Source organism: Bidens hawaiensis, unplaced genomic scaffold (genome assembly GCF_021521415.1).
Source record: "Bidens hawaiensis isolate Kalapana, Puna unplaced genomic scaffold, B.hawaiensis_p1.1 tig00029334_1, whole genome shotgun sequence".
NCBI lineage: Eukaryota > Viridiplantae > Streptophyta > Magnoliopsida > Asterales > Asteraceae > Bidens > Bidens hawaiensis.
The window spans coordinates 219,560-237,809 of record NW_027494852.1 but is presented as its reverse complement, the minus strand read 5'-3'; the positions used below and the strand labels follow the sequence as shown (position 1 = coordinate 237,809).

The 18,250-nt window shown below is 37.3% G+C and overlaps 2 protein-coding genes across 2 annotated transcripts; one reads left to right on the top strand and one right to left on the bottom strand.

The window, feature by feature from the left end:
- Window positions 1-5,435: 5,435 nt before the first annotated feature.
- Window positions 5,436-7,521, top strand: LOC143578786 (uncharacterized). The gene is made up of 4 exons (XM_077062263.1): window positions 5,436-5,674; window positions 6,016-6,130; window positions 6,225-6,271; window positions 6,979-7,521. Exons 1-4 carry the CDS (start codon window positions 5,552-5,554, stop codon window positions 7,135-7,137), a joined length of 444 nt encoding a protein of 147 aa, XP_076918378.1. The 5' UTR covers window positions 5,436-5,551; the 3' UTR covers window positions 7,138-7,521.
- Window positions 7,522-11,045: 3,524 nt separating this feature from the next.
- Window positions 11,046-13,418, bottom strand: LOC143578785 (uncharacterized). Its single transcript, XM_077062262.1, has 5 exons — window positions 13,108-13,418; window positions 11,832-11,909; window positions 11,646-11,730; window positions 11,440-11,528; window positions 11,046-11,317 (listed from the first exon to the last, which is right to left on the bottom strand). Exons 1-5 carry the CDS (start codon window positions 13,387-13,389, stop codon window positions 11,174-11,176), a joined length of 678 nt encoding a protein of 225 aa, XP_076918377.1. The 5' UTR covers window positions 13,390-13,418; the 3' UTR covers window positions 11,046-11,173.
- Between the last annotated feature and the right edge of the window lie 4,832 nt (window positions 13,419-18,250).

Genomic DNA, 18,250 nt, shown 5'->3' with positions numbered 1-18,250 from the left:
GTTGTTTAGCTTGGCTACAACAGCGCGTGGACCTGCGTGTACTCCGCAGATGCCTTCGTGTACTTCCCTTAGGAGGTAATCAGCATCTTGGTTGTTCACGCATCTTAGGAGTGGGCCAAGAAAATTACGTCTGTAAAGGATGTCATCAACGAATTGATAGTTCAGTGCTTTACAGCGTATCTTTCTTGCCTGTGTTTTTGACTCTGGTAGTATGCCCGCCGCAAGGTAATTTATGATTGGTGTCATCCACGTTTCCGTGCCGGTTTGGATGACACAAATTTCCTTGTGCGGGGACTGATGGTGCTCCAAGGAGTTCAACACGAATGTCCTTTCCCAAGTGGGTGAAGGCTAATGATGCAAGCTTGCTTAACGCATCTGCAGATTTGTTTTCGCTTCGCTTGACGTGTATGACTTTACAATCGTTAAAATCGCACATAAGGGTTTTTGCTTGTGCGAGGTACAGGGCCATTGTGTCGTTTACGGCCGTGTACGTCCCGTTTATTTGGTTGGCTACTAACATGGAATCCACGTGGGCTTCCAAGTTTTTCACTCCCATCTTACGCGCAATTCTCAACCCGGCCAAGAATGCTTCGTACTCCGCTTCGTTATTCGTAATTGGAAAATCCAGTCGAATAGCGTAAGTGTATTCTTGGCCTGCTGGGTTGGTTAGTTTCAACCCTGCGCCTGAACCCTCGTTATTGGCTGCTCCATCAGTGTAGAGTTGCCAGACATCATCAATGTCCTGTGCTGGAGAGGGTTGAGCCTCCTCCTGGCACTCTTTCTCCCGCGAAGCGGGGACTTCTGCAATAAAGTCGGCCAAGACCTGGCCTTTTATGGCTGGTCTTGGTTTGTACTTTATCGCGTATTCTCCCAATTCTATTGCCCATTTGGCTAGACGTCCTGACAACTCGGGTTTGCCTAGAACGTTTGCAAGTTTGAAATTGGTGAGAATGGTGATTGGGTGACCTTGAAAATATCGTCTTAGCCTGCGTGAAGCCTGTACAAGCGCTAAGACTAATTTTTCCAGGGTAGAGTACCGGGTTTCTACGTCTGTTAAGACGCGGCTAACATAGTAGATTGGCATCTGGATGCCTTTCCGTTCTACTAGTAGGACTGCCCTGGTTGCTCTGTCTGTAGCGGAGAGGTATAGGATTAATTCCTCCCCCACTTCTGGTGCTGTGAGCGTTGGAAGTTCGATCAAGCGTGACCGAATCTCTTGAAAAGCTGCTTCCGCTTCTGGTGTCCAGCGGAAGTGCGTTTTCTTCAAACAATTTCTTAATGTTGACACGAATGGGAACGATCTATCCGCATGATTCGCCAAAAAACGGTTAAGTGCGACTAGTCGTCCATTCAGTGTCTGAGCTTGTTTGATAGTAGTAGGTGATTCCATTTTAATAATGGCCTCGACCTTTTCAGGGTTCGCTCTGAAGCCATCTTTGGTAACGATGACTCCTAAGAACTTCCATTCTTCCACTCCAAAAGAACACTTGCTCGGGTTGAGCTTCATGTTTATCTTTCTGAGCGTGTTGAAAGTTTCCTCGATGTCTTTCAACATCGCTTCTGGCTCAAGGCTTTTGATGACCAAGTCATCCATGTAAACTTCCAAGTTCCTCCCAATTTGGGCATGAAACTCTTTGTCCATCAGGCGTTGGTATGTGGACCCGGCATTCTTAAGTCCGAATGGCATCATTTGATAACAAAATGTGCCATCGGGCGTCCGAAATGCGGTTTTGTCCTAATCGTCAACGGCCATGTGGATTTGATGGTATCCCTTATACGCATCAAGGAAGCATTTAAGGCGAAACGGTGCTAACGAATCTACCTTAAGGTCAATTTCGGGTAACGGGTAACAATCTTTGGGGCATGCTTTGTTTAGGTCTTTGAAATCTATGCACATGCGCCATTGTTTGTTAGATTTCGGTACCATGATGGGATTTGCAACCCATGTTTGATATCTGCTAACGCGTACGATGCCCGCGTCAAGGAGTTCCTTGACTTGGGTTCTACACGCGTTAGCCTGTTCCGCCCCCATTACTCGACGCTTTTGTATGACTGGCGTAAAAGCCGGGTCACATCTAAGCATATGCTCTGCCTTACTTCGAGGTACACCAGTCATGTCGGCTGGTGTCCACGCGAAAATGTCAGCGTTTTTCTGCAGTAAGCGTTTGAGTAAGGTGCGTATAGGATCGGTGATTGTTAGGCCAATGGTAACAGTCTGGTCGGGGTATTTGCCATTGAAGGCCCATTCTTCTGGTTCGGTGATGGTTGGTTTAGCCATCTTTGGTTTGGGTTTAGATGAGACAGATGCGATGCATACCTGGGGAATACCGGTGATCATCGCTACACCCTCAGCTGTTGGCCACCCCATCATGCCGTGGATTGAAGACACAACGGCATTGAATCTTGCCATCCCGTCTCTCCCGAAGAGAATGTCGTATGTGTGGTGTGGCTTCCTCATTACGACGAAGTCCACGTCTTCTGTGCGGGAGTGTTTCCCGTCCGTGAGAGTGACGGGGAAAGATAGGATACCCAGGGGGGTGTTTGTGCTGCCATCGAACCCTTCCATCGAGGCGTAGACTGTTTCCAGGCGTTCTTTGTCTTCGTCGTCTAGCTTGACGAAGAACTGCCTGTACATGACCGTTGACGAAGCGCCGTTATCAGCAAGAGTGCGTGAAGTGATGTAGTGCCCCAGCTGGCTTTTGATGACTATAGGGCCTTCTTTGTTGGGCCCTCCTGGCACTCGTGGGAAGCGCACTTCAGCTTCCTTCCATGCACATGGTTCTGTCATTCGTCGTTGTCTTCCTCTGACGTTACCATGGACCATGTGAATGCTGATGTCGACGGGCTTTCGTCCGTTGCCCTTGTACCGATTATCATTTCTCCCTCCATTCTTGATCGATGCCACAAGGTGTGTAAGTTTTCCATCTTTGACGAATGTTTCGACAACATCCTTCAAAGATGTACACTCCTCGGTGGTGTGGCCCTTTGTCCCGTGGAAGTCACAGGATTTGCTCTGATCCGCGTTATGGCGCTGCCGGATTATTGGAGCTTTTGGCCATGGGAGTTTTTCGGTGGCAAATATCTCCGTGACGCTTTTGGTGAGTGGCGTCCATCTAGGGTTCCTGTTTGATGAGTGCGTGTTATCCCTTCCGCCTAATAGAGGGCGAGAGCTGGATAAGGTGTCAAAGTTTACCCTTGACTGCCAAATACCAAGCTTCCTCTTTTTATTTTGTCGGGCGGTGCAGACATTATTCTCTCTGGTCCTCTGCGTGTAGAGGTTTGTGTTCTGGGGAAGATTCCTACCCAGTTGTTTCTCCGTTTCGGCAAAGCGCTTGGCTGCCGTCATGATGGCATCCCATGTGGATGGCATGCCATCTTTACCCGTCAACGTGCGGATAAGCTCTGGGTATTCGGCGCCCTGGATGAAAGCGGCGCGAACAAGATCTTCACATATGGTGCCCAGACTTAGCTTTTTAGAGTTGAAGCGAGTGATGAAGTCTAGTAAAGACTCATCCTCCTCTCTAACGCAGTTGAGGATCGTCCACTGCTCTTCAGTATATTTTCTTTGTTGACTGAAGTGCTGGCTGAACTTGTGCTGGAAGTCCGCCCAATCAAAGATGTGGTGGACTGGTAGACGATTAAACCATGCTCTGGCTGCTCCGACCAGCGTCATCTGGAACATATAACACCACGTGGGTTTCGTCCAGTTGCTGACGGTTGCCCCCGCTATAAATCTGTTCAAGTGATCGTCTGGGTCGGATATGCCATCATAAGTGCCGATGTTGGACATCTGTTTGGCACTTTTCGGGGCGATTGCTTCCGCAATGTCCCTTGCAAACTTGGACGTTCCCGCATTTGCAACAGTTGGCCTGAAAGTTTTGGAGAAGTCACGTGGGTTTCCCCCCCCCCCCCCGCGTTTCTTGGCTTAAAGGTTTCTCCAAAATTTCTTTTCGGCTGGGAATCTGCTTCCATACGCTTCCCTTTCGTCTTATGACGAGGGTTTGCGTCGCTGTTAGATTCTTCCCACTCATCATCCGAATAATCATTGCTCATGTTGAGCTGTTGTCGAGTGGTTCCGAATTCGTCATTAGCCTGTTGAAGTGAACGTAAACGTTCATCCAACTCAGCTTGGAATTCTTTTTGACGTGCTTCCGCCCAAGCTTTAACTTGATCAAGTGTTTGGCGGGGGAGTCTCGTCTGTTGTTTCTCCAACTAGGTATCGATAAATCCCAGGGGCGGATTGTTTACTGCACTTGCCCCGGCTTGGGTAACCGGGGTAGTGTTCATAAAAATTGTGTACTCACCGGTGTTCCCCCCAGTAGCTGGGGTTGTGGTTACCGGAGTTTCTTGGTCACTCGTTGGCCTTGGCATCGGAGTAACCTTAACCATCTTTCCAGAAGTTTTGAAAAAACTGAAAAGGAAGATTAAGTTCTAGCTTAATGCACGGATGGCGCCAATGAAGAAACACTAAGTGACCCTGGCAGATTACAGATAATCTTAGGGTTAAGTAGATGTTTCCCACGAGGGTTAGGTCCGGCAAAGATGGTTATTCTTCTTGACCTGCAAAACAGACACCGTGAGCTCGTCACTGAGAAAGGGGGGTTCCTCCTTGTGACCACCCTCCGGCGTGAGAATCAGACTAGATTGCTCTGAATATAAGTGTATATTAAGAGAAATAGCTAGAGAAGATAAGATAACATCAGATGATATAAGATAATGATACCGTTCCAAGGTGTTGGAGTATTTATAGCCGAAGGTAGGTTTTCAAGCAGGTACGGCCAGCTGTATAATATTCCTTTTCCACAAACTACAGGCTACGCACGTGCCACGATGGGAGTTGGTGAGTAGGCAGCGGCTGATAGTGACATGGCCAGCTGTATAATATTCCTTTTTCACCAACCATGGGCTGTGTACGTGCCACGATGGGAGTTGGTGGGTAGGCAGCGGCTGATAGTGACATTTTGTACTAGAGCGTGCTCCTCGTACTGTTGTCGGTGAGCTGTCACCCTGTGATTGGTTCATGGGCTGCTTTGGTCAGATCTTGTCTATTTTGTCCATACCTTGGCAGGTATAGTACAAAAGATCTTCCAGAAGCGTACGGACTGGCTCATTTGGGCGGGAGTATTCCCGCCTTGCTCATTCCTTCCTCAGGTGACATTGCTGAAGTGTAAGAGTTAGTGCCTTATGCGTGTAGCCTTACCGTTAGTGCGGGTAGCCTTCCTTCCTGGTATGTACCCACAGCTGCGGGAACAGGTAGAGTACTGTACCAAGGGAGGCTTTCCTGCGGGAACAGCTGGCTTACTGCGTGTAAGGTCTTCATCTCTCTGAGCATGGTGGGTCCTGCGGAACCAGTTGGTCTTTGCGCAGACGTACCTTTTCAAGGTTTGTCTTGCGGGTCCAACTGGACTTTGCTGGGACCTACCTCTTCAGGTCGCCACACCTGTCGAAGCAAACCAACTTCAAACTAGTTTAGATCAGACTTGCAACTCTGCAAGATAATATAGTCCATAAATACACCTTGGGTTTTTCATCTCCCACACTGAGAAAAAAAATGTCATTTCTTATTTATTATCTTATCCTCCACCTATGTGTTTCCATGCATGCATGCAGTTCCCGCCATCTTGGCGTGTTCCACAAGGAACCGGGGAAAGAACTTCGTTTAATAACTAGCAAGGTCTGTATCTTTTATATATATATAATGAAAGAATTACGAGAAAACCAAAAATCTTCATACTACATATACTACATATATGCAATATATCATATTACACATATGATAATACTCCGTATTATATATGTGGTAATATTGTAGTATACTGCATATATGTACGTAGTATGAAGTTTTATATTTTTTTCACAAAGAAGTGCATATATGTAGTATGAAGTCTTTATTACTATTAATTTTTCACAAAGAAGAGTTTTCTTAAGATCCCTCCCTATACACACACATATATATATATGGATTATAGTATTGTGACTGATACGATTATTGGATTCATCTTGTATCTAAATCAGACAGTACCGGTACTAATGGCTGAGCTCGAAAGAACAAATTATGTTAATGAAGACAGGTTTGAACTAAAGGAGTCGAAGCTAGAGTTTCCTTCAAATGAGTACAAGATCCATAAAGGTTATAATTTGATGATATTTCAAAGTGAATAATTTGTATGTTTGGATTGCTATGTGGATATTGATATGGTATGCATGTTATATATAATCTGCAGGAAGTGATATCAAGGTACAAATTTCTCAAGAGGAAAACAAAGTAGAGGTAAATCGCTTATCATGCATCAATTACAGATTTTTTTTCGTAGTTTTTTGAAACTAGCTTCTTGTACTTGTAGTCGGTTCGCTATATATAGCTTGTAAGTAAATTCTAGAAGTAAATAAAGTGTTTTTCGCCAAAATTAGCCGGCCAGGCTAGTATGCGAAATTGCGAATTTCCAAAAAAAACAAATAAACTAGAAGTACCAGTCTAGTTCATAAATCATCTAATAATAAACAATAAATCCTCTTTTATATTACAAAACTTAAGAAACTATGCATGTGTATGATCTTTGCCACTACATGCATGATTGCATGCAAAATGATATAATACTTTCATTATCCATTTTCAAGCTATAACTTTGAAAGCAGAAACATCCATAACATTCAAATTTTTATATATCAAGTATGTGATATATTTAACTTTACACAAACATCTTCTCATCTTCTTGATCTTGATCTTGATCTTGATCTTGATCTTGATCTCATGTTACTTAAATAATTATCAAACTTGCATGCATCCATAAAAGATTCATTGGTTTTTAAGAAGTAGCCAAGTCATCAGATTTTTTAAAAAGTCAAATATATATGTCTCTACAAGAATACAAAACCATTACCAATAATTAAGTATTTGGCAAATGGTGTTATTAACTATAGTTTAACATCACATCAAAAACTAGAAAATCATAAAAATTTTCTTATTGTTTATCGTAGGGATGGAAGAATCACGGTCGATCAACAATGGAGTCTAAGCTACAAGATTCGAAGGAAGCTATAAATAAATCTGAGGATAATAGTATTACTGAAGATGTTGTAGTCATGGACTATGCGCAGCCCCACCGTAAGCCACCAATCCACAATATACAGCCTTGAATGAGTTATGTTGTTGATTCTACTCCAATTCGCGAACGTCACATTTGATTAGTTAGTAAAAATATACTATATATCTTGTATTAATGTAAGCTCAAATTATGCATTTGGAGTTTTGAACAACCGACCCTTTTGGGGGTATATTATCAACTATAGCAATGCTTTGTTTCTATGATGTATGATAAGTGAGTAATTGTAATTAATCATTGTATGGTTACTTGCAATGATCATGTCTATGTTGCAGTGTTAACTTTTCTATCAATGAAGAAATATCAAAAATTGATTTGTGGTCCACTGATGTACCCATGTCTTAAATATGTTGGTTGGTTCCTTCATGAAGCAGGAAGACAGTTATATGGTAGTTTGATCAACTTGCTTCTCTCTCAATCACTCTCTCTCTCTCTCTCTCTCACACACACACACACTTTAATATGATAATATACACATGATATATGATATATAGAGATGTTATGAGAACTCCATTTCTTGTGATAACTTGAAGAGCCTAACAACCATTGATCATGCTCGATCAATGGCTAAAATTAATCGATTGACATAACTAAAAATATTTATATGGAAATTGTGATTATTTTTCTTTATGGGTAGTACAAATCACCTTTTTTTTGTTGCGAAATTATCCATCTTTAGACCATGCGTAGTGGTTTTGCCCCAAAACGTCCCACCTTTCACTCCATTGGTCTAGAAGAAAGTCAGCCCCCACTAGATGTTTCCTCTAAAATTAATCGATTGGCATTATGGGCAGTAAAAATCACATTTTCTGTTGTAAAATCACACATCTTTATACCATGCATATTGGTTTTGGACTTTTGCCCAAAAACATCCCCACCTTTCTCTCCATTGGCCTGGAAGAGGGTCATGCCTAACCTATAAAACGCTCAAACCCAAACCCCAAAACCCCCCACTACATTCGGTATAAGGGGATCCTCTCTCTCTCTCTCTCTCTCTATTTATCGTTTCTTCATGCATTAAATAATTACCAAAAAAATTGAGCCTAGGTCTTTTACTTGGAAGATTTTGGATAAAAGAACATGAACACGTAGAACATTATATGATATACGTACATCTTTAGCTTACACAATTACACATGTAGAGCATTAAAAATATGTAAATGGTTAAGTGTACAAGCTTAGAACAAATTTACATATATTGTTGTTACATATGCGTTGTGTTCTAAGTTACATATATGCGTATAAAAAAGCAAACATGATCGGACATGAAAACGGTTATTAGACGGATACAACAACTAAGACACAATTAAATATTTTAGAGTAAATTGATAGGAGATCATAGTGATCGTCATGCTCGATTTCTTGTTCAATCGATTTAATTCACCATGTGCTTGTAAAATGTGTATAAGGATTTTGTTCTTCGTCTTCATCCTTAGATCGACGAAGTAATACACATGCAAAGTGGGGACTAGGCCTTAGCCGGCGTCCAGAAGGGAGGCTAAGGTCTAGTACCCGCTTTAGACGTGTATTATTTTTTTTCTTTTCTTAGCGTTTCATCTATATTATGAAATGTATTGCGTCAGTGCCATGTATAAAGTGTCTCTCACTAATTTTATGCACCATTTACCATTTTTGTAAAATTGTTCCAGATGTGTGCTTTAAAAATAATGCACACACACATGAATCATGATATGTGCTTTAAAAATAATGCATACATGCACAAAAAATATGCATGTCATGCCCACATTGACATTTCCCTTTTGTTTACTGTGAAAGATTTAATCCTTGTTATACACAATTGTTATATCATACAATAAAGAATATACTGGATACTATGACTAAATTGACTCTTTTTTTTTTCATCAAAAATTTAGTTTCAATAACTAATCTGGTCCATTATAATGAACCGCACACACAACTTAATGATAAAAAGACTATCAATATGCTTAATTTAAGTGCAAAATTTCACCAAAATAAATCAAAAACTCGTCAAATTTAATCAAAACATGCCAAGGAAACAAAAGATCAAATCGATAATGGCAATGCGTTCAGAGGAGTCATCAAGCTGATCTTAATCACCAAATTGCTTCTGCAAGATTCAGTCTTACGCAATAATAAACTTTATCTTGCTTCATGGATCAACACTACAGAGTACAGACTACGGTAAATAAAGAAGTTTATTAACCGAGTGAACTACTAGGAACATGTAATCTTTTTTATTACTTCTTTAACTAAATGATGATCAAATGCATACAAGCTAGCACTTAGTAACCTTTGAAGAGGTAACACAGTGATAAGCACATGTTCCACTCTAACACAGATAAGAGGTTCGAATCTTACCTCCACTGGTTTCCTACCATAACTTCTTGAAGTTCATCTGATAATGACTTTTCAATGGAAAGGAAAAAAAAAAGAAACAGAGAGAAACTAGTGGACCAGAGTTCAGTAGCCATGAACATAGACCAAAAGTAGGAATTTTTGCTCTAGGATATTGACTTTTACAATGTCTATGACACATGAGAATTCAAAGGGCTGGCATTGTGTTGATAATTTCCATTAACTCTAGCCTCCATTTGAGCCAATCAGATAACACTTAGCCCGGCCATAGAACGAAACATGAAATTTCCAACTTCCAATGCCTTTAAAGTTTGTATTATTGCACAAATCTTGTTATTATTAAAGGATGATGTTGGCTTTATAATTCATTATGGCCAGGATAACTCTATAAATCATGATAAAATCACTTTCATAAATATTTTATTGATGCTATAAAATCTTTGAAGGATAGTTCACAAAGATCAAAGATCATCCTTTTATAAGTTAGTGAAAATTTATTAGTAGAAACCTCTTCAACACTAACTTAGTTGCTACTGATGACCGGTTACCTTCGATTAGTAGTAACTTGTTATTAATGCATATTTGCCACAAACGAAATTGGCACCGCTCGGTAGTAACTTACTATTGTTGATTATCACTTATAGTCAATTATGGATTGTCATTATTGATAATCAATTACGGCTGATTATTAGTTTAGTTGCAACTTTCTATCACGGTCATGCCAATTCAAACCATAGTATCTTACAAACGTGTTATGTGCACTTTACTTTGTTTTTTAAGTAAATCACAATTAATCAAAATGATCTGATATCCATAAAATCCTCATTTGAACTTACAACCAACACAAATGTAACATCCTAACATTAAACAAATCAAATGTGGACTCTACTTTAAATGTAAGATTATTGGTAGGGTACCCAAAATCGATTCCATCATTATTCATTTGTAAAACATGCATAATACCTCTGGTCCTCAATGTCGGTAGAGAAGGGTTTTTTTCTTAAATACTTAAATCAAGTATAAAAAATGAAGTCATCCATTCCTAACTGCAGCCCAAATTGCAGGATGCAAGTAGTGATGCAACTTCTACAACATCACCAATTGTTCTCGATGAGTTTTTAAAAAATCCACCATGCATTGATAGAACACAATAGTAAAAAGCCGCCGGCATTAGCAACGAGGCAGCAGGTAGCTGAAGAACCGTGGTTTTTTTGGGGGGTTGGGGCGGGGGGGGGGGGGGTGTTAGTGTTAATCCTTTTATAAATATCGTAGCTAGCATTTAGCCGTCTATGTACAATAAAATGTAATTTTCTTTTAACAACAATTTTCTAAATTTTTCAGAATAAATACACAATAGCCTGTATTATGCAAAATTTGAACGTTTTACCTTTTGGTTGTGAGGCAGACGCTTTATCACCACCTAGATGTCCCATTGAGGACGATAACAATGTACTTTACATCACGGGTCATAATTTGGAGCCACGTACTCTCTGACAAGTTCATGACAACGCAGGTCCTTAGTGATTCAAAGACTCCACTCTCACAAATTTATATCTAGAGAAGAAGATATATAGATTATGATGTATTTTCAAACAAGGAAGATTAATCATACACTCTTTCGAAGGAGTAGACTACAATTAAAAATGGATATCATAAAATAAATATAGAAGACCCATACAACCACATCCGAAAGTGATAATACCATCTTTTGCTAACAACTGAGACAAATATAATCAAGAACCGCTACAATTCACGATGAAAGGTTTTGTGAAGTTGATGAATTCAGATGTCCTAATTCCTAGTTTTAGATCGATCTCGCCACCACCGAGCCAAAAGTAGTCAGGTTGAAGCTTCACAATTGCTTCATCCAAAATAACCTGCCATTTTTCACCCAAAAAATAACTATCATAAAACACAAATATTTGTAACCTGAAAATTACAACAATATTCGTTTTATAAATTTTCAAATTAAAAAATTACTGAATTAATAGCTGATTACCGGGATGTCTGTTTTCATGCCAACGCATGTAACTCCATTGTGTTCAAAACCAGTCAATTTGTGTGATATGTCTTCGGGGGCAAGTCTTACTGCAAGGCCATGGCACAAAATCACAAACTCTCGAACCAAATCCGATATTTTCGTCTAAAGGATGTTTTATAAATTTACAACATGAAAGTTAACTATTAACAAGAGATGTTACTTACAGTTGAATCTTTTTTTGGGTATCTTGCCATTGTTGAGTGTATAAAGGAAGTTTTTTACAGTATCAGCACTAAACCGAGCAGTATACTGCAGGTAACAGATATTGAAATTATAAACTAAGAGCAGTGTGGATTGTGGGTTTGCATTATTAATAACAAAGACATGAAAAACTAAACAAAAAGAAACACCTGAACAACAACAACATAGTATTTCGAATTTTGGCAGTCACTGCAGTCTGTAATATCAGATGCGGCTTGAGTATTTACCTGCAAGCAGCAACAAGATAAAGAAGGTATTAATATACAAAGTTATGATGCAAAGATAGCTCTGAAAACCTATTTGATAAAAACTTTAATTCACTATGAAACTGTAGGGTGCAAACAAGTCAAGCTGCTCACGAGCTACTCGAGATCAGATCAATAAAAAGCTCAAAACAAACCAAGCTTTTTCGAGATCGATCCGAGCTTAAGAAGTCAAGCCTCAAATAAAGCGCGTTTAGTTCTTGAGACTTGTATGAGAAGCTCGTTTTGGCTTGTCGAGCCTTGTGTATGCTTTTAGTTATGACTCTTTTGGACTTCTATGTGATAATTGCACATTTTACAGTCGAGCTCGAGCCGAGCTTTCTCTCGTTTAAGGTGCTACACAAGCTCGATCTGCGCTTAGTCTCATTTAAGGTCTTTTCTCAATATATATATATATATATATATATAATTAAAAAAAACATTATAAATTAATGAATATGAATAAATAATAGACGGGCCGAGCCGAGCTTTCTCTCATTTAAGGTGCTACACGAGCTCGATCTGCGCTTAGTCTCGGTTAAGGTCTTTTTCTCAAGATATAAATAAATAATTAAAAAAACCTTATAAATTAAAAATTAATGAATATGAATAAATAAATAATAGACGAGCCGAGTTTGAAAAATTGACTCATGAACCGAGCTTGGGCTTTAGAAAAAGAGCTCGAAACGCATATTAATTTCACATTGTACAACCAAGCTCGAGTCAAGCTTTGGATAGTCTAAGACGCTACAGAAGCTCGATCCGAGCTTAGTCTCGTTTAGGTTTTTATCAAAAAATACATATATATATATATATATAAATAATAATCGTATCAAAATTAATTATTAATTAATAAACGAGCCAAGGCCAAGCTTGACAAAACGACTCACGAGCCGAACTTGAGCTTTAGAAAAAGAGCTCGAAACAAGCCGAGCTCGAGCTTGACCTCTCATAAATCAAAACAAGCTGGCTGAGCTCGTTTACAACGACTGATAAGTTCATCTAAATCAGTAATATAACTCCTAAAACGCACACCAATTTAGGGCTCAAAATCACATGTTTTGCATCCAAATATAAATTAAATATATAGTGTAGTGTAGTGTAAGTATATCATAGTGTAATTACACTACCTGTGTAATAATATTAAGAAGAACTGACATGAGTTAAATTAGTGATACAATACCAGGACAATGCTTTTGCAGAGATGATGAATAGAAGCAGCGGCCAGAACGTCTCTTCGAGCCTCTAATGACCAATCGTAGTAATCGGACGGAACGCGTTTGAATGCGAAGTCCTTCACGCCGCCGGCAACGAGGACGGCGGAGAGGCGAGCCTCGGTTCCGGTGGTGGAATGTTGTTCGCCGGTGTGAGAATTGTTGGATTCAGGAAGGATTGAGAGCTCCAGTTGTGTGATTTTATGGAGGATTTGAGCCTGTCGCCTCTCCAGGGCTGCTAATTCCTCCATTTCCAAGATTATTCGTTTATCAGGTGCCTAGGTTTTATTTTGAAGGTGTAAGCATGTTTCTTATGTTCGTTTATTTAATAAAACAATTAACATGAACAAAAATTAGTGTTCATTTAATTAAATGAGCGGATGTGAAAATACGTTTTGTTTGTTCATTTATGTTTATGAACGTTTGTTTATTTATGTTCGTTTGCATGTTAATAGAAAATAATTAAATGTTAATCTTGAAAAGTCATCTACATAATGGTTATAATCATCTGTGCTCATTTAAGTGTGTTCATATATGTTTTTTTTGTGTTCATTTACAATTGTTTATATATGTTCATTTACGTTTGTTTATCTTGGTTCAATTATGGTTGTGAACCGTTCGTTTAGATTTTAAACAAACACGAACATGTTCATTTTTTTAAATAAACGAACACGGACACAAAATATGTGTTCGATTAAGTATTCGTGTTCGTTTAAAGTTAAATGAACGAACACAAACGGTTGATTTACATGCCTATTATTGATATGGTATTGGCACAATACAACTACCCATTACTAAATGCTCATCATTGATGCCTGCACCTGAAAATACTGATATTGAATTTGTGGAATGGGTACCAAATACCGTAAAGAATATATCAATACGGTACTAGTATACTATTAGTCAGGAATGGGATTATTTTTTTCTTGAATACTCGTACCGATTTAGTCTATTCGGTACATGTTTCAGTACCAAGATTTTTGGATTTCGATATTCGATACTTAAGGGTACAGGTACGTTACATGTACATGTACATATACGAGTATTTCGGTACTTGGTACCCGTAAGAAATATGTAGAGGTTTTATCGGGTATTTTGGTATCCGTTTGATACTCAGTACTCAGTTTTATTGATATGGGTGTTGGTATTTTCGATACTGGTACGGGTACATATACGATATCGATCTTATCCCTACTATGGATACTCATACCAAATGCTTTTTCTACAATCCATCTTCATGTCAACATTACACGATTTGCTATTACATTAGTCATTACACTTCGGATTGGTCCATTCAACAGCCCATAGCTTATCGAATTAAGTTAGGTAGGTGGGTTTTAGAGTGTAAAACTGTAAAGTGTAAGCCGTGAAGTATTATTTGATGACATCATTTTGGTGGGTTTTTTTAAATGAGACAGGCCCAAAAGTACAAAAGCCATAGAGAAGTATAAACCAGCATAAAGATTTGCATGTTATTAGAATCTATATATACGATACTAGCTTTAGCCTGCATGTCACACGGGTTATTCAGGTTTTTTGTTTTTAATCATTTTATAAATATGTCTTTGTAATTAGTTTTTTGTTTTTATTTATTTTAAGAAAATTTGTTATATCCATTCAAATTTTATATATTTGAACATATTTTTATCCATTTATGTTCATTTATTAAGTTTGTTTATTTTTATTTTCGAATGAAAGATTTAACTAATTATCTACATAATGTTTTATATTGTTCATTTATATTCGTTATGTTTGTTTGTATTCGTGTACATTTATTTATATATGTTTGTTTACCTTTTTCAACTATGTTCATTTATGTTCATGAACTGCTCGTTTAGATTTTAAAATGAACGAACGTAAACGAAAACGTTCATGTTTTAAACAAACTAACATGTTTATATTTGTTCATAAACTATGAGGTTAGCCGGTTGTAAGAGTCACAGAGGTGAACATTCGGCTTATGCAGACTGAATATCCGCAAGAGAATAGAACAAATATGTGTTGTTTGCATTATTGTTTATTTAAGTTTTTGAATGAAAGTTTTCTGATAGATACGTGACAAGGCATTTTTTAAAAGGGTTAAATATTAGTATTTTTGTGTTTTATTATTATTCGTAATATTTATATATATATAAAACATTTTACATATATATTAATTTCAATTTTAAGATTAAATATCTATAACTATTTATATTTGCAAGTTTTTTAAATTGGAATATAGTGGAAATTAGATGTTGTCATCGCTAGAATATCACGCCTCTAATTATAAACAAAAATCCGACATCACAAGCAATCACATGAGTAATCATCGCATATTTATAGCCCAAAAGTTAAATTTTGAAGCAACAAAGCCTATTTAAATTTTCTAAACTACCTTAACTACATATTCATGATGATATTTAGTTCCACATTTTGGAGGTCCTTTGAACCTCTGGAAGAAAAAAACGACTACACATATAAACAAAACGAACGTTCTTGAACTGCCAGTGAACAGTTCGGCGAGAAGTTCACTTACTTTGTTTATTTAATTAAACGAACGAACACACGTTTTGTTTGTTTATTTATATTCATGAACGTCTGTGTATGTTGGTTTATCAGTTCGTTCATTTACGTTCGTTCGTTTAAATTTAAATAAATACGCAAGTAGTTATTTATATAAATAAAAAACATAAAAGGTACTTGTATTTGTGTCCGCTTATGTTTGTTCTATTATCTTCATTTAAGTTTGTTTTTGTTCATTTGTGTTCATTACATTCGTGAACGTTTTAAACGACTAAACATGAACACATAAATTTGTTTGATTATATGTTTGTGACCGTGTTTCTAGCATGATAAACTCTTGGTTTAATAGTGGGATATTGGATTTTTTTTGGTGTAGGTTTCCTTTTACCTCAGGCAACTGAGGATTTGATTCCACACCATGACAACAATCATACGAAATGAATAGATATACAAGAATTTACATGCCATCAGGATTCCTTCATTCCCAACATCATGATGTTTTCTTGATAATCAGACAATGATCACTATTTTCTTATTAGTTATAAAATCTAAAATGTCAGTGAAACCAAAACCTTTTTAAACTCTACTTCAAGAATCACTAAGTTATTTCACATACATCCAGAATTGACCTGCAGTTTGATCATGTTTATGTATCTTTAACAACAATGTATCTGTCATGCTAGAATTACTGAAAAGATTTGGTATAGTAATAATTGCTGTCCATTTCCTATAGCCTCCTGTCTGCTACTCTTCTTTAGCTAAGCAATCTGAATCTGAAACACGAGACATGGATATTATAATAATAATAATAATAACAACACCACCACCAATAATGATAATAATAATTATTATAATAATAAAAAGGTCTCAAGAAGTATAGGTAATTTTATTTGCTACTTATGAAGGTATTATATTTATATTGAATGTCTAAAGTTGTATTAAGGTAATGTAATATAAACTTAAAGACCTGTGACATATGATTATTATATTGAGTTTCATAGGACTGCTGTTTGACTCTTGAAAGTCAAATTAAAAAGAGCAGTTTGGATAGATACAGGTCATGGTTAATATCTTGCTAATGGGTCAAATTGTTTTTAGTCCAAGAGATATTTGGGGAGTTTCAAACTTAGAGTAGGAGCCATAACTATATTCAAGGGCTATTCTGATATTTTTCCCAAATTCTGGTAAACCAAACTTTTATACCAGTTCAAGAAGTTGTTTTAAGATATTATACCAAAATGACCCGTTTGAAAAAAAAAGATATATTTACTAAATTATTGTATCCCGAAAAGTGATGTTCAACATTTTGCCATTTAATACCTTTATTTTGTGCGTTTTCATTATACTTCTTTCTACATTATAGAAAAACAGTTTTGTAACAAAAGGACAAAGCGTAAATTCTAAACTTTTGTTAATACAACCTTAAGATGTTGTAAGTATACTAAACATTAAAGTAAGCGCAGACCTGCAACTTCCCACGCGACGATATTCAAATCAACAATAAGTTCCCTTCAATTAGAAAAGTGAGTGCCTTACAAAAAAGAAAAGTGAGTATACATACATCTAAAACAAAACGCTAAATGCAACTGTTAAGTGAGATATCTCTTTTGAAAACCTTGTAGGTGAGGTGACAGTCAGGTTGAAACAGCTCAGGAGAGTTGCATATTAAATATGCCACACAAGCAGCCCTTCAATCATCGGTAATGAAAATTTTGTTGCCCGTCCGGTTGACTTTTTTGTTTTATGCTTGCTAAAGAAGTTGACTTTGAAGATTCGGCTAAAGAGTTTAGACAATACCATGTTCTTGAACTTTATAGATATCTTTTTTGTTCAATCAATCAAAGCTGACCAAAAAGTCAATAATCTCACAAATTCAACCTTGACTAACAAAAAGTCAAAAATGCACAAAAATACTAATTTAGCTAAGTAATTCCTATCTTCATCATTTTCAAACAAACCAAAATACCCTTTGTTAAAGCTAAGATAGTTGCACGATTGTCCTATCATTCTAAAAGTTGTCATGTTCTAGATACTAACAAAATGTTAAGTTCATTTTAGCAACTTGATTATGATACACACAACAGAATACAAAGTGAGCCACGAAAACTTTTGATTGTAAAGAAAATATTAGTACTCATGCAATTGTCTCCGTTTAAACAAAACTCTCTTTTCTTTCAACTACAACGCTGGTGCTTTTAGCACCAAATTGTTTCATTTAGAACTTCTTCCATAGCGTATCACTAACCGGACTTAAATCTCGGTCCTGCATAACATATAATACTTATAATATCTCAAATTTAAACATGATTTTTGTTCAGGAAAACTATGTTTAAAAATGTCAAATACGTCCGCTGAATCCACAATATGCATAAGCTGTTCTTGAGTACAATGTGGTAAAAGTCGTGATTCTTGAAGTAAGCAGTATTTTTTTTTCCAAATCATGATAACTTAATTTTGCATTTAGTTTGAGATCCAAGGGTAAATTTTAATGCAGTTATGCATAAAACTTGAGAAATTAGACCTGGCATATCATCAGCCCTAGTTTTATGTCCCAAGCCTAATTCAATAAAATTATTCTATAAACGCAATCAAGTTTCTAAACACGTAAGA

Excerpts from the sequence above, each read along its gene's own strand:
- LOC143578786 (XM_077062263.1), top strand. The coding sequence starts at position 5,552 with ATGTCATTTCTTATTTATTATCTTATCCTCCACCTATGTGTTTCCATG. Across the intron at positions 6,131-6,224 it reads TGAGTACAAGATCCATAAAG|GAAGTGATATCAAGGTACAA; the intron begins GTTATAATTTGA and ends TATAATCTGCAG. Across the intron at positions 6,272-6,978 it reads AAGAGGAAAACAAAGTAGAG|GGATGGAAGAATCACGGTCG; the intron begins GTAAATCGCTTA and ends TGTTTATCGTAG.
- LOC143578785 (XM_077062262.1), bottom strand. The coding sequence starts at position 13,389 with ATGGAGGAATTAGCAGCCCTGGAGAGGCGACAGGCTCAAATCCTCCAT. Across the intron at positions 11,731-11,831 it reads ACTATGTTGTTGTTGTTCAG|TATACTGCTCGGTTTAGTGC; the intron begins GTGTTTCTTTTT and ends TGTTACCTGCAG. Across the intron at positions 11,529-11,645 it reads ACCCAAAAAAAGATTCAACT|TAAGACTTGCCCCCGAAGAC; the intron begins GTAAGTAACATC and ends ATGGCCTTGCAG.